The 13250-nt window shown below is 43.1% G+C and overlaps 2 protein-coding genes across 4 annotated transcripts; one reads left to right on the top strand and one right to left on the bottom strand.

Moving 5' to 3' along the window:
• Positions 1-3873: 3873 nt before the first annotated feature.
• GCS1 (mannosyl-oligosaccharide glucosidase) lies at positions 3874-7252 on the bottom strand. Of its 3 annotated transcripts, XM_070531234.1 has the most exons (4): positions 7010-7089; positions 6926-6972; positions 6039-6604; positions 3874-5969 (listed from the first exon to the last, which is right to left on the bottom strand). In XM_070531234.1, exons 3-4 carry the CDS (start codon positions 6594-6596, stop codon positions 4068-4070), a joined length of 2460 nt encoding a protein of 819 aa, XP_070387335.1. In that variant the 5' UTR covers positions 6597-6604; positions 6926-6972; positions 7010-7089; the 3' UTR covers positions 3874-4067. The 3 variants fall into 3 exon arrangements, with proteins under 3 accessions (XP_070387335.1, XP_070387336.1, XP_070387334.1); XM_070531235.1 differs by lacking the exons at positions 6926-6972; positions 7010-7089 and adding an exon at positions 7134-7252; XM_070531233.1 differs by having other exon boundaries at positions 6926-7101.
• Positions 7253-7269: 17 nt separating this feature from the next.
• On the top strand, positions 7270-10522 carry LOC139054357 (uncharacterized). The gene has a single exon (XM_070531236.1). It carries the CDS (start codon positions 7601-7603, stop codon positions 8852-8854), a length of 1254 nt encoding a protein of 417 aa, XP_070387337.1. The 5' UTR covers positions 7270-7600; the 3' UTR covers positions 8855-10522.
• Positions 10523-13250: the final 2728 nt, after the last annotated feature.

Below are 13250 nucleotides of genomic sequence, written 5' to 3'. Positions count from 1 at the left end.
TGCACTGACTTCCCAGGTACTTGCCTGGGAAATTTAACAGGTCCCAGGTTTGATTCATGAACCAGGACAAATTTTGCTTCAACTGTGAGGCTTTCTTTCAGATGCGGTATAGTGGACAGCTATGCACTCAGTTCAGATTTGCTTGACGAGTGCTTGTACATCGCGACTGGGTTGTCATAGGGTGTGCCTTACCTGCTGGCAGTCGGCAAAAATATGCAATCTGGTTCTAAGCTTCTAAAATGGCCTAAAGCTCGACAGTTGTGACATCACGAACGGCTTCCTTCAAAAGTACTGTTTTGCTGTTGTCAGACTAGCATCAAATCGATGCATTGGTATTGCAGACTGCATCTGAGCAGCATCAGTGTGGAAAGCAGCATTTGTGTAGAAGCCCATTGCAGTACAGTGAAATCTCAACATAACGAAGACAAATATAAATAAACAATCTGATATAATGAAGTAAATCTTAAATGTTTCTCGTCAATATCAGCATGTAACTAATACAACGAATATCGGATATAATGAAGGGATTTTCATATTGGATGTGTCTTATAACGAGGCTCCACTGCATGTGCACTGTCGGTCTGTAGGTACCATGAAGTGTAGTACAGTAATTTCGTTTTTTATGCCTATGCGAGTACTTGCACTTTGATGACAGTTCTTGGTTGGCGAGTCCAGTGTGTTCCCACAGAGCTGTAGTGTTGACACAGGGCACCAGCTCTGGATTGAGTGAGCTATCGGTGTGTACCAGTAAATCTCTTCTTCGGAAGTTGTCCTGTTCCTTTTTTGTTCATGCTCATGTGCAAAATGCTGTAGTTCTTCCATTAATGTACAGTCGCGGACAGAATATTATGGACCATGAAATCTAAGAAAAAGCTGAATATCTCCGCAACCTCACAACGCAATCTGGTATTCGCATTTTGGACCTCGACTAGAATATGCTAACAATGTTGTCGTGGTCAGTTTTACTGTTTACTGCTACAGGCTGCTTGGGAATTTAACGTTTTCGGAGATCCTGTGGTCCATTTTATTTTGTCCGCGACTGTACGTCTAGGCAGACCTGCGACAACACATAAGGCTTCATTGTGAAGACATTCAACCTGCTGTAACTGAGCTTGATTCACATTCTAGGCAGTAGCCCCTTACATGGCTCGAGGAATCAGCACAGCTTGTAGAAAGTGGCACATAGTTAACATGCCTGTAATCCAAAGTGCCATGAAATTCGGAAAATAGTTTTATCTTGTGCCACAGCGGTGTCAACTGCTTTGTCGTAGTACTCGCTGTCCCAATCAACGCAGATCCCTAGGATGCAAATGCTACCGTCCTAAGGTTGTACGATGTCCATGCAACCAAAATTGAGGATAACGGCTGTGTCAGCTATTCCATGAATAGGGAGATGGCACATCTTGGCTGGAAACGAGTGCATGCCAGCTGGTTCAAGGAAACATTCAATACATTCCAGTGAAGACTGGGGTCCATGGAGTGGCGCCATCTCTGCATACATTGTAAAGTTCTAACTTGTTGCTGCATTCAAGTTCAAGGGCAAGCTTGGTCATAGCCACATTGAACAGTGTTGGCAATACGATAGCTTCTTGTGGTACTCTGTTATTGACGTAAACCTTGGGATGTCTCTCTTGAAGCAAGCACATTTCAAACGTATGTTCCTTTAGAATTGTCTTTGACAAAGATCGAAGGCCTCCCTGTGATGCTGCTCTCTTCAAGGTCCCCAATCACTGTTTGATGGATAACTTGCTAAAGACTTTGTTGAAATCTATGGTAACAAGTAAGTCTAGGTCTCGTTGACCACCTCGACATATCCTGCTAATAAGGTACAAGCTGTCTGGCATAATGCCTACCTGGATGCCAGTCCCGTTAAGCGTGGAAATAATTAGTAGTCCCTGTGTAGTTAAATAAGAAAGTCCCTTTCAATCCACTATATTGCAAAGTGTCAACGTAACTGAAATCGGTGGCTTGGCTGACTAGTGAGTGTTTACATTTTGATGGGATGGTGCCGATACATCATGCCTCATCATTTGGAGATGTTGCTCCAACGATGTACTGTTCACATAATGCCATCTTTCTTCCCCAGAGCTCACCAAACAGTGACATGCTGCAGGGTCATAATTCTGCCACAGTAAAAAGAACATCGATATCTCTGGGGCTAACAAGTTCAACAGGTTTCTATATCATAGGTTGTGGGAACAACAGTTCTGCAAATCCGCCGTGGTGGCTTAATGGCTATGGCGTTGCGCTGCTAAGCATGAGGTCGTAGGACAAAATCCCAGCCGTGGTGATCGCATTTCAATGGGGGTGAAATGCAAAAGTGCCCTATGTGCTGTGCATTGGATGCAGTTAAAGAACCCCAGGTGGTCAAAACTTATCCTAAGTCCCCCACTGTGGCATGACTCACAATCCAATCATAGTTTTTTTCATACAATACCCCAGAATTTCTCATTTCTAAAAATGTTCCACTGCTGCATCCGGGTACTTCAGTGATGCGAGACCCACAGCAAAGAGCTCTTCAGGTATCTGTGACTTTTATTTCTCTTCCACTGCTTTGAGTGTAGCCCAGAGCTTCTCTAAATTTTGTAGCACTTTTAAGTCACCAATGACTCCATTTTAACAGTGCCTCTCTTGCTGTCATCCATGCCTTAATAGCACTAGAAATGCAATTAGCAGTAACATCACTGGGACAGGGAAAAGGGTACATGTTTCGCTTTTCCTTCACCATCAGTGCTGAGCAGTTTGAGCCAGATTCAAGCCACAAAAGTGCCTACAATGCCAATTCATGCTGGATGCAGTTATAATTGAATGTTCATGAGCAGCGATACACCTTACAAACTGCCCTTGTACAAGTCATTTTTCAGCGTGTCTTTTGTGTACTTTATAAATTCTATGCAACTCTATTTGCAGACATGGTATTTTGTTCTTTTGAAGCATTCATTAAAGGGACACTGAACAGAAACACTGAATTAGTTTAGATCGATAAAGTCTATTCTTGAAGAACAGTTTTTGTTGATTTTGTGGTAATAGGTTGTTTATTACAAGAGAAAATGGCGAGTGAAGTTTCATTTTTGACTTTCGTGCCCTAACTCTAGGGCCATACATCAGTGCGACGTCCTGGATTACAAAGTATTTTTTCACTTTTCCGACGTTTTGATTCAGTAAACGTGCTTTAAACTTCCCAAATTCAGTCTCTGGCTCTTTTAGAATACAGTGTAGGCCATTTTTACAGCCACAAATTTTTCTAGGCGTGATGAAACTGCGTCAAAATTCGTGACGTCACGCAAACTCGTGTGGGAATTTCAAGGCGGCGACGCCACCAGTCTCATTTTTGTGTTTTCTGGCTTACCAAAACTCTTCCCACGGTAAGAGAGGCTTTTATCATATTCTGGAATTGTAATAACACAGTTAAAGTCATTTTTCTCTTTAGTGTCCCTTTAAGATGGCTTGTGAAAAGCTGCTGCTGCTGCTTGCTTTATTCTGAAGCAAAATGTGCGTCACTTCTTGAGGGAAAAAAAAAAACGTTTTGGTGCAAGGTGCACGTGACAAACTGACCAAAAAGATTTAAATTTCCTCACCAAAAAATTACTCTGAAACAAAATTGCACAGCAGCAAGCATGTGTGTTTTCTAAATGAACAATATGAAAAAAAAAAAAATATGTTCATGCGCTGCAGCTTTCCCTATTGGAGGTGCTACTGCAGCATACTGATGCTTATTACTGTTTCAAAATAATGTGGCACTACAGCAAGTACATGATGTGCTCTGGTTCTTGGGAGTGAGCAGATAATGCTTTCATATATTAGACTTCGTAGACAATGAAGTATGAGCAAGTGTTGCCTGACACCAAAGAGTTGCATGCTGACATTCACAGGTGCAGTTAAGAAACCATTTCAATTGCTTTTTATTTAGTTTTATCAAAATTAACTACATATTCTTTGGCACTTCTGTGCTCATTTCTGCAGCACAAAACATGAACACAATGATAAAGACAATTTAAACTTTAATAAAAAAAATAAAGCAATAAGACTTCTTCCCACAATATGACACACAATGCAAAAGCATAACACTAATATACCTCCCCCATGAGTAGCACCACAAGGGCTGACCAGCCTGTAAAGGGATGCGATCCACGACCCTTGCCTGTGTTGTCGTCATAGTTCTCCCATATGTAGTTGGACCGGTGATACTCCTTTAGAATATTGCTGATGATGTTGTTTCTGAGCTCCTTATAAAGCTGGAAAGCTTTCTCCTGGAATGGTCCTGGAAGGTCACTGTAGTGATTCAATGCTTTTACTGCTAAGTAGTTGATATTTATCCAAACTGGACCTCTCCAGTAAGGCGGGTCTGTCTCTGTGTTCTTCTCAAGGTACATGGGCGAATCTTTGGAAAGTGATCTCAGACCATAGTTGGTCCACAGTAGAGCTGGATTCCGAAGGTCCGTCAGTAGCTTTCCCAGTGCAGGGTGGTCGGAAGGGAGCAGCCGGAGCAGAAAGGGAAACAGGCTTACATAGCCAAAGTGTTCTACAAACTGCAGTCGCGGTGCTTCCATGGCCAGTCGAACCTTGGGCAGTGGTGGTGCTCCTGGTGCCTGACCTGGTGGTGGTTTCTGCTCCACTAAGCGCACCTTGTCTGTGTGGAGACCATAGTCGCAGTATCGCTGAGTTTGTGGAGACAAGTGCAGTTTGTCTAGCAATGCAGTGTTACTCAACATCTGGTGTGTGGCTGTTAAGCTATGGCTGCTGGAATGATTCAGCAAGTGTGCTGCCTCGGCCAGCACACCAGATGAAAAAGCGAGCCAAGAGTAAAGGTCCACATGACGCTCATCTTCAGATGGGTGTGATGCCCTTGGATAATCGTCCAGTCCAGATGTCAGGGTCTTTGGATTTAGTTCTGTGCGGCTGCTGGCATCCCTGCCTCGCCATCGATAGGAGCCAGGTGTTTTACCCACCTGTGTGCTGTTGAGCCAGTAGAAAAGCTTTAGAAAACGTGGAAAGGCTCGCTGAAGGAAATCTCCATGTGTGGCCAAAGCATTAGGCTGTCTCAGAAGAGCTTCAAGTGCAAGCAACAAGGCTGGTGGATTTGCATTTGTGTCTCTCTGCACAACAAATTCAGCTGGAACTTGAGCACGTGCTTCAGCACCAAGGATTTGTTCACGTGGTATCCAGCCATCTACATTCATTAGGTCAAGCCAGTGGCCAAGTATGTCTTTGGAGATCTCTGGATCCCACTGCATTAGTAAAAGGTTATGGAACCCTTCATCCCAGAGGAAGCCTCTAGGAAAAAAAGATCGAGATGGTACTCCTGTATAGAGAGCTGCTTTCCAGTACTCCACAGGTTCCTTATTATGAAAAGACTGAACTAAGGAAGAGCCATAGAAATAGCCAATACCTCCCACCATATTGCTAAGGACTTCTTTGGCAGCTTCACTGTCTTCCTCACTAAAACCCTTGCTTTGCAGCTTGAATAGCTTGTGAAACCGTTCATCAAATTTAGCACTATACTCGGCCAAAGCTTGGTCATAAATTTCCCCACTAAGCCTGTTTGGCCGATCCTCAAAACTCCCAGACTCAAAGGTTACTTCCAGTTCATATGGAGGCATTACTGTCACCTGGGTAAGAACAAAGTTTGGAGACTTCTTACGCTCTCTATCCTCTGCAGAAAGTACAGTGCCACGAGTGACATAAAGATCCCTAGCACCCTTTTTACGCCGGTGAATCATCAAATTGTGGAGAACAGTTTCTTTTAGGCTTTCGAGCCCAGGTGCAACAGTACTAAGGTAGCTATAGTGCACCACATTTTCTGGGTTCCTGTCATGAAAAGTAGCTGTAAAGTGCCCCAACTCCGGAGTTTCTCCAGCAATGTAGCCAAGGTGAGATTTGGCATCAACATTTGGCCAGAGGTGCCCATGGCCATCAGTAGCAAAGTAAAATAGTAGAGACAGTGGAGCTGTAGGAACAGCACCTGGTACCTAGAAGAAATGAAAAGCAAGTTTCAGTCAATAACCAGTTCTAAAACCTAACATTTTGAAGCACCTCACCTTCTCCTTCACAGAAATTCGTGCTGTCCAGTCGCCTCCATTAAGACCTCCTGCTTTCTTCACAAAAGATGTCTCAATCACAAATTCCTCGTCGACTATTCGCTGCGTACCAAAGTTGACCCCATCATGTCGCAGCCATCCATACTTCTGAAGTCTGTCCCACTGATTGCACCAATGCCTTATCGGCAAGTTCTGATTCTTTAGCTTGTGGGAGAACCACATAAGTCCAGCCACCAACGGCTGGGGGCTGCGAGTTTTCAGGCCGAAGTATAGCGAGCTCCTGTAGCTCCCCCAAAACCGTTCTGGAACGTCGAGTCCGGACTTGACAGTCACTTTAGGCAGATCCACTGGTTGGATGACCCACGATTCCAAATAGTGCAGGAAGTAAACGTAAAGTACAACAGAAACTATGAGGCAGCCATTAAACACTACAAAGACGATGAACTTCGAATCGAACCTCCGTTCTGGGCTAGGCTTTCGTACGTGAGCGACTGCTGGTTTTGATGTTGGACGCCCAGGCGCAGGCCGCGCAGACTCTACTTTTCTTTGACGAGCCATCAGGTGCGCTGCAAAATAAACAGCCTTTTTCAGTACGCGTTCCACAAGCATGACGGTCACTTTATACAAAATGAAATAAATGCTCGTGCACAATACATGCCACAACATGCATGCAATACATGCAACAAGGATTGACACGTGGACACAGCGCTGGCGTGCGGTTAGTTGTGCTCTGTCCGTCATACGTAATGTCCGCATACACAGTGTGTGTGTGCATTGTTTTAACGGCCAGTTTAATGACTAAGATTATAAAACACGTGCACCGGTCCTAGCTTTATGCTGCATCGTTCACGTTAATATGATTCCGATCGGTGCTTTGCTTCACTTACGCTGATACGTTTTTATGTGCAGTCTCCAATGCCTCTATGCCAAATCGGTCATTTCAGTGAAACATACGTTCAAAGAATAATACGTTAGAGTCATTTCACCGGCTTCTCCACGTTGCCATAGAATAAAGAACACGTTGCTGCCGCTTACAAATAATCTACCGTCTTTAGCTAAAAACTAGATAAACTATACATTATTCGCGCTACTTACCTCCCTGATTCACTCTCACTCCCCCCTCCCCTTTTTTTTTAAATTTTATCTCATGCTATGGTCTCCAGAGCGGCGCATCTGGGCGCATGGTGAAAACTAACCGTTTCCGCTTCCTGCTGCCAGTCAGCCGAATGACCGAAGCAAGCGAAAGTACGCTGATGCGCTTTGCGTGGTTGTGCATTATACCGCTTGACCGCTGTAGTATGCTGTAGTGCTTGAATGAAAAGAAGCTGAAGTTTTATTTTTTATTCTTTTCCTGGTGGGCGATAGCACTCCGTTACAATGTGGCGATGAATTGGCGCGACCACCTATTTTTGTTGACAGCTCAAACAAGATGAAAAAACAAACTATTAGTACCTTTTATCAGTACTGATGTGGTCGAAGTGACTGTGTGAAAATCCTGGGGTGCGCTTCCCCATACCATATTTCTGCGATCTGTCGTACCTCCTGGTCACGCTGGCCTAGCCATGTTGTCCTTTATAACTTGCTCGGACGAACGTGATCGCTACCAAGCGGTGCCTATACCTGTGCCTATTGAAAACTTAGAACCAGCCAGCGTTGTGAAGTTGTGGTGTGTGCGAGTGAACCATTTGTTTTACGTTTTGAACGGCGACGAAAATTTGTATGCGTGCTGTGTTAGCTTGTCTCCGTCCATCCCACATAAATCATATAAGATCCCGCTGAATGTACCTTTGCGAGATCTATTGAGTCCAAGTAGCAATCATGTTGTACTTGTTTTTGATGATGGTAGTGTCCGCACTTTGCACTACAGTCGTGAAGATGGTTGGATCGACGGCGTTAAATTTTATCTTCCGTTGGACGCGACTTGCAGTGTAGAATATGCTAGCACCTGCACCGGAAGCAATCTCTTCTGGATTCAGCGGTCAAGCCAATTCCGCGACGAAGTTGGTTACTCGTTGTGGAAGTGCTCCTATTCATCGGACAGTGATGACCCCCCGAACGTACAGTGTTTGGCCCACAGGCTACCACCTTTCCATTTGTATGTTTTGAAACATGCTGTAATAGTTATTCCATGCCTGCCAGATCCGCCTAATATTTATCTTTCGTTTGGCGCTACTCATAATTTTAAGATGGGCTCATTGTCAAAGCAGGCAGTGTTGTTAGCTACGACGCTGTCATCGCCATTAGATGTGGCTGCATTCTACAAGAGGCACATTCGGTTCTGGCAGGTGCAAACACATGCTGCAGTTGTGCACCACAGTTGTGTGTCACCTCTGGCCAACTGCCTGTATCTCCTTTTGAAGGACAACTCGGTCATCATGTTGAGATCATCGGGAGAAGTTCTACGGCAAGCAGTCCTACAAGACGTGTCACCTCGTGTGCTGGGCTGCTGCATAATAGCATCAACTCTCTGTCTATTTGAAGACTCTGCTGTGCAACTCTACGACTTGACCAGTGGCTCACTGCTGCAAGAATTGACCTTACAGGGAACTTTTCGTGGTGTGCTGCCAAGCCTGTGGGCTTTTTGGACCACTGAGGGAGTCTACCGATTAACTGTGCCTGGAAGCACATGGTGCCGAAATAGCGCTAGTCAATTGCAGAGTGAAGCACTTATGTATGCTGCTTGGCATGCTGGTGCTGAGACTACACCTGGCTTGCCAACAGAGGCGCAGGTTCGAACCAAACTGAACCGCATTTTACATCCACTTGTTGAGTGCTATTGGAAGCTGCAGCAAACAAAGGTAGCCCTCACTTCCTGACCTTGCACGTCCCAGACCTTGCACATCAATTTGTGGAAGATGCACACAGTATGAAGACTGTCATGCTGCAAAAAGAAATGCTAGACATGATTTCTAACAATTAGTAATGTTTACTCTAACAATGATTGTACTTTAGCAAGATATCCCCAGCTTGTGCACATAAGTAGTGTCCATTATTGTCAACATGTTAGCATTCCATTATCTGCCTTGCCAGGTGAATACAGACTCATAAACATATGTGATGTTTTCTCAAAACAGGCTTTGTGTGCTTGTGCTACTTCACGAGCTAGTCAAGGGTATAGCTATGGAAGAAAGAAATGCTTTACAAGTGCATTTTGTGCCTGTTATCAATATTGCTGCACTCTGTTTTAGCTGTGTAGTCGTGAATATAGATAATATGCAGTGTAAACATTTATATTGGCCCAAGAGGGTGACACGTGACTGAACATTTATTGTTTGCTTCCTTGGAACTGGCACTTATTAAACAGGCAAGCAAGTGCTAGGGCCTGTACTGTAAAGCCCTGGTTTTATGAAACTCAATTCTGTAAATTTTTTTATATGAGATGCAGATTATAATTCTGCTTCAGATTAGCATCAAGCTCAATGAGCGTGTATTTTAGAAAGAACTTAGCATCAGTTTTGGTGACAAGATTCTTGCAGAAAGGAGAAGATCACAGCAATATTGTATTGTTTAAGATGTCATGCAATTATATTGCGGCATTGGAATTTTTTTTTATACAAGCCAGTGCATAATGGTAGAAGCATTTCTTGGCCAGCAGTATCAGCTGGCTCTGCGCATTAGCAGCTCTGGTTTCAGTGAATGTTTGCACAGCTCTCATTGCATCAGGTTGCCTCCTTTCAGCCTCACACAAGCATGTGTCCCAATTGCACATAAAAAATGGACCATGAGCAAAATGAAAAGTTCAGTTTATTCAAAAGAAAACCAAAATATGTGGCATTATAGGTGAGCCAAAAATATTTAAGTTGATGCACAGTACAGTGCTCTTCCATGCCTTTCTCTTCATATGACATTAGGCCAGCTGTGGACACTGTCAGACTTCTGAGGCAATTTTATTGTGTCCTAGAGGGAGCTCTGAATACCCTGTATGAGCTTGTGGAACCTATACAGGCAAAAATGACCTTTTTGCTCAACAATGAGCTTTTTGTTGCCACAAGTTCATATGCAGACAAAGCTGGTTCTCAGCACCAGTTGACCTAGCATTAGAACTTGGCAAAGTTATTTTCAGGCACCAGTTTACCTTTGTTAAATTGGGGTTTAAAGGCCAACTGCAGCAAAATTTCTCTTGGCATACAAAAATATTTTTAGTGATAGTGTAGCTACCAAGATTCCTCAGTGTAAAGTTCTCTGTGTAAAATCCGTATGGATGCACGTGAAACAACTTGCAAAAATCCATGTTTTCCATACTGAAACAAGAAAAAGTGCCTCCATAACAGATCACCGGAAGTGATTCAGAAGCCAGACTCTATGTGACCTGAACCAGCATCCCTGTGTGCTGTGTCACACACACAGTCTGTGCTCCGTGTGGCTGGACATAAGACATTTTCACATATTGCCAAGGCAAAAGATACCATTGGGGCAGCTCCCAGCATGCTTCATTTGATTCCGGGATTGGCGTTATATCTGCCTTATTGTGTACTTTATATAAAGCCAACTAACACTGACACCAAGGACAACATAGGGAAAATTACTTGTGTTTAATAAATGAATTAATGGAAATGAAAGTGGATGAAAAAACAACTTACCGCAGGTGGGGAACAATCCCACAACTTTCGCATGGTGGTATCGTTGGTTTTATTATGGTGTTGGTGTTAATAAACGTATGTATGGTTACTAGCCTTGTGATTTTTTTAACATTTTAAGCTCAAGTGAGGTTTTGTTGTGATTTGCATTTATGTATACACTGTCCTAATGCTTCAGAATGGAATTGGCTGTAGTGGTTTCCATGTAGTAAACCTTGGCAAGGAAGCAGTCTGTCTCTAGCGAATCAAGGAGGCAGCGTATCTCTTTAGTGAAACTTAGCAGCTACTGCGTTGTTTTGTGTGTAAGGCACTTATGCAAGCCATTTCAGTTTTATGGACACCTTCTGTTGGTTGTTGCTTTCTGCACTAGAATTTATAGGGTGCGTGAGTTAGATGACTGTGGTTGTCTGTCTAGTATCCTATGTTACACACTCCAAAAATAAATGTGCTAGGGGAAGGAGGTTTGGGGGAAGACTTGAGAAGCCACACTAGCACAAAAATGTTAAGCGTAAGCACAGCTTATGGGGGCACAGTGCTGCATGTATTCCTATAAATACAATGCCAGGTGAAACTTAATGCCTTATTTGTTTACACATGGCTTTAAAGGGAATGTTTCAACTGTTGAGTGCAAGCAATAATTGAAAAACTAATTGATATACAAATGGCCGTGACTTCTTTTTGCTGCAACTGGTTAGGTTTTCCCAATAATCCTTGTAAACTACAAAAACTGCTACATGTACTTGAATACAGAGGCAAACAAATTTCCTTTATTAAAAACACTTAAAAAGCACATGGAGAAAGCAAGATGTAGCATGGTGTCTGGCCATGCTAGCTAACTGCTTTGGCAATGCACATGGCATAGCCTCCAAACAAAACAATTGGTGCCAGAATAAATGCTTGTATTGTCACTTTTTTCTTACCTTGCTCGTAAGGGCGCAGAAAACTGTCAGGGCTTGGGCTGCTTGGCTATGCGATCATCATTATTCTAAAGACTAGCGCAAAATCGCAGGGACAAAGACAGAGAAGACGACAGGACGAGCGCTAATGTCCCTGCGATTTTGCGCTAGTCTTTAGAATAATGATGACACACCAACTAGCCCAGCTTTCTGCCTTGATCGCTATGCGATCATCACAGCATAAAACTGTGTGGGGTACAAGCTGTATTGAAACTTTAATGACCACTGAACTTGGCAGACTGTTAAACAAATTTCAGAAATGCTTGACAGAGGGTGCCTTTGGATCTGTATATATGAGAGCGATCTCTTTGGTGCTGGATAAGAAATGGATTACAGCTCTATGCAACATATTTTATGATAAGAAAGCGTGGGAATTTACTGTCTGCAAGAATTGCACTGTCAATGTTCCCAAAATGATGAGGTATTTCGAGCATGTGTGGGTGAGATTGAAATAGCATTGATATATGAAATACCAAAATCTACATGCTTTTACAGTTTAACTGCGTGGTGTGAAGTCAAGGTGTTGCTTAAACCTTTTTTCTGTTGGTAATCCCAGTTTTCTCTTCTAGTGTACATGCAACAGTCATAAGCTCCTTGTAAACCATAGAAGCACCTTGAATGGTGCCTGTTGATGTTGTTTGCGCTATATAATTTCATGCAATAATTACTAGCGGGAACTCTGGTGCTAGCATACGGAGCTAGTACGTAAGCTGCAATTGGGGCGTTTCAGCCAGCATAGGAATTATGGGAAGTACATGGATTTGCCTAAGCTTATTCCTTCTGGCTTCAAACTAAGTCATTTTCAGCAAAGTACTGTGTAATAAATAATTAAATACACATTATTAAAATTATCCAAGCAGGAGTCAAACACAAGACCTCTAGCATTGAAGCCCGATATTGAAACCATTACACCACGGACGCATGCATTGGCGTGCAACATGAAACGCCCTTATGAGTTTATAACGAGCAAGCCAGTGCCTTGAGACGCTTGGCACGTTTCGATTTGGCCACCTCGACAAGCTGAACCGTTGCAGTTAATAGTGATTGTGCATGTTCGTAGCATCTTCCACACTTGGAAAAGTATAGATTGCTCTGAAATTTACTACAATGAAGGCATACAAAATGTAACAAACGAATCCACAACCATGAAGACCAGACAAATCCATGTACTTCCCATCATTCCCATGGTGGCTGAACGATTGCAGCGCCAAAGTTCCCTCTAGTAAATATTGTAGGAAACTCTATGGCTAGTGGAGTTACAATAATTCAAGCCTGTGCTGGTATTTGTTATTCTAATCATTGATTCTGAGGAAAAAAGTTCATATTGGAAGTGAGTTGTAAATAAATGTCGTGCTGCCACGAGACTGAATGGGGACTGTAGCCAAAGTTATTATCCAAGCAGAAGGTTATGTGCGTTAAACCTTTAGGTGCAGTGAACATCATCTGTGATGATTGTGAAAAGAAAACAAACCAAAGCTGAGCTCAGGATGTGCCCTAACCATCCTGCATAATTCCAGTTTGTTCATAAATAGCAGCCTTTGTTTCTCCTTTTCTTAAAATGGCACACTTTTTCTTAATAGGCAACAGAAAAGTGGCTGCATAGTGAGGAGCCACAAAGATGCCTTAGGTATGAAGGTCCAGAAGAAACACCCGGTGTGAAGCTTGTTGGAGAGCACTTT

This window comes from Dermacentor albipictus, chromosome 1 (genome assembly GCF_038994185.2).
Source record: "Dermacentor albipictus isolate Rhodes 1998 colony chromosome 1, USDA_Dalb.pri_finalv2, whole genome shotgun sequence".
NCBI classification, from domain to species: domain Eukaryota; kingdom Metazoa; phylum Arthropoda; class Arachnida; order Ixodida; family Ixodidae; genus Dermacentor; species Dermacentor albipictus.
The sequence above is the reverse complement of the archived record's forward strand: the minus strand, read 5'-3'. Positions and strand labels throughout refer to the sequence as shown.

What these genes read in the sequence shown, in the direction of transcription:
- GCS1 (XM_070531235.1), bottom strand. Translation starts at nt 6,596, where the DNA reads ATGGCTCGTCAAAGAAAAGTAGAGTCTGCGCGGCCTGCGCCTGGGCGT. An exon ending in GAATTTCTGTGAAGGAGAAG is followed by an intron (nt 5,970 to 6,038) that starts GTGAGGTGCTTC and finishes CATTTCTTCTAG; the next exon opens with GTACCAGGTGCTGTTCCTAC.
- LOC139054357 (XM_070531236.1), top strand. Translation starts at nt 7,601, where the DNA reads ATGTTGTCCTTTATAACTTGCTCGGACGAACGTGATCGCTACCAAGCG.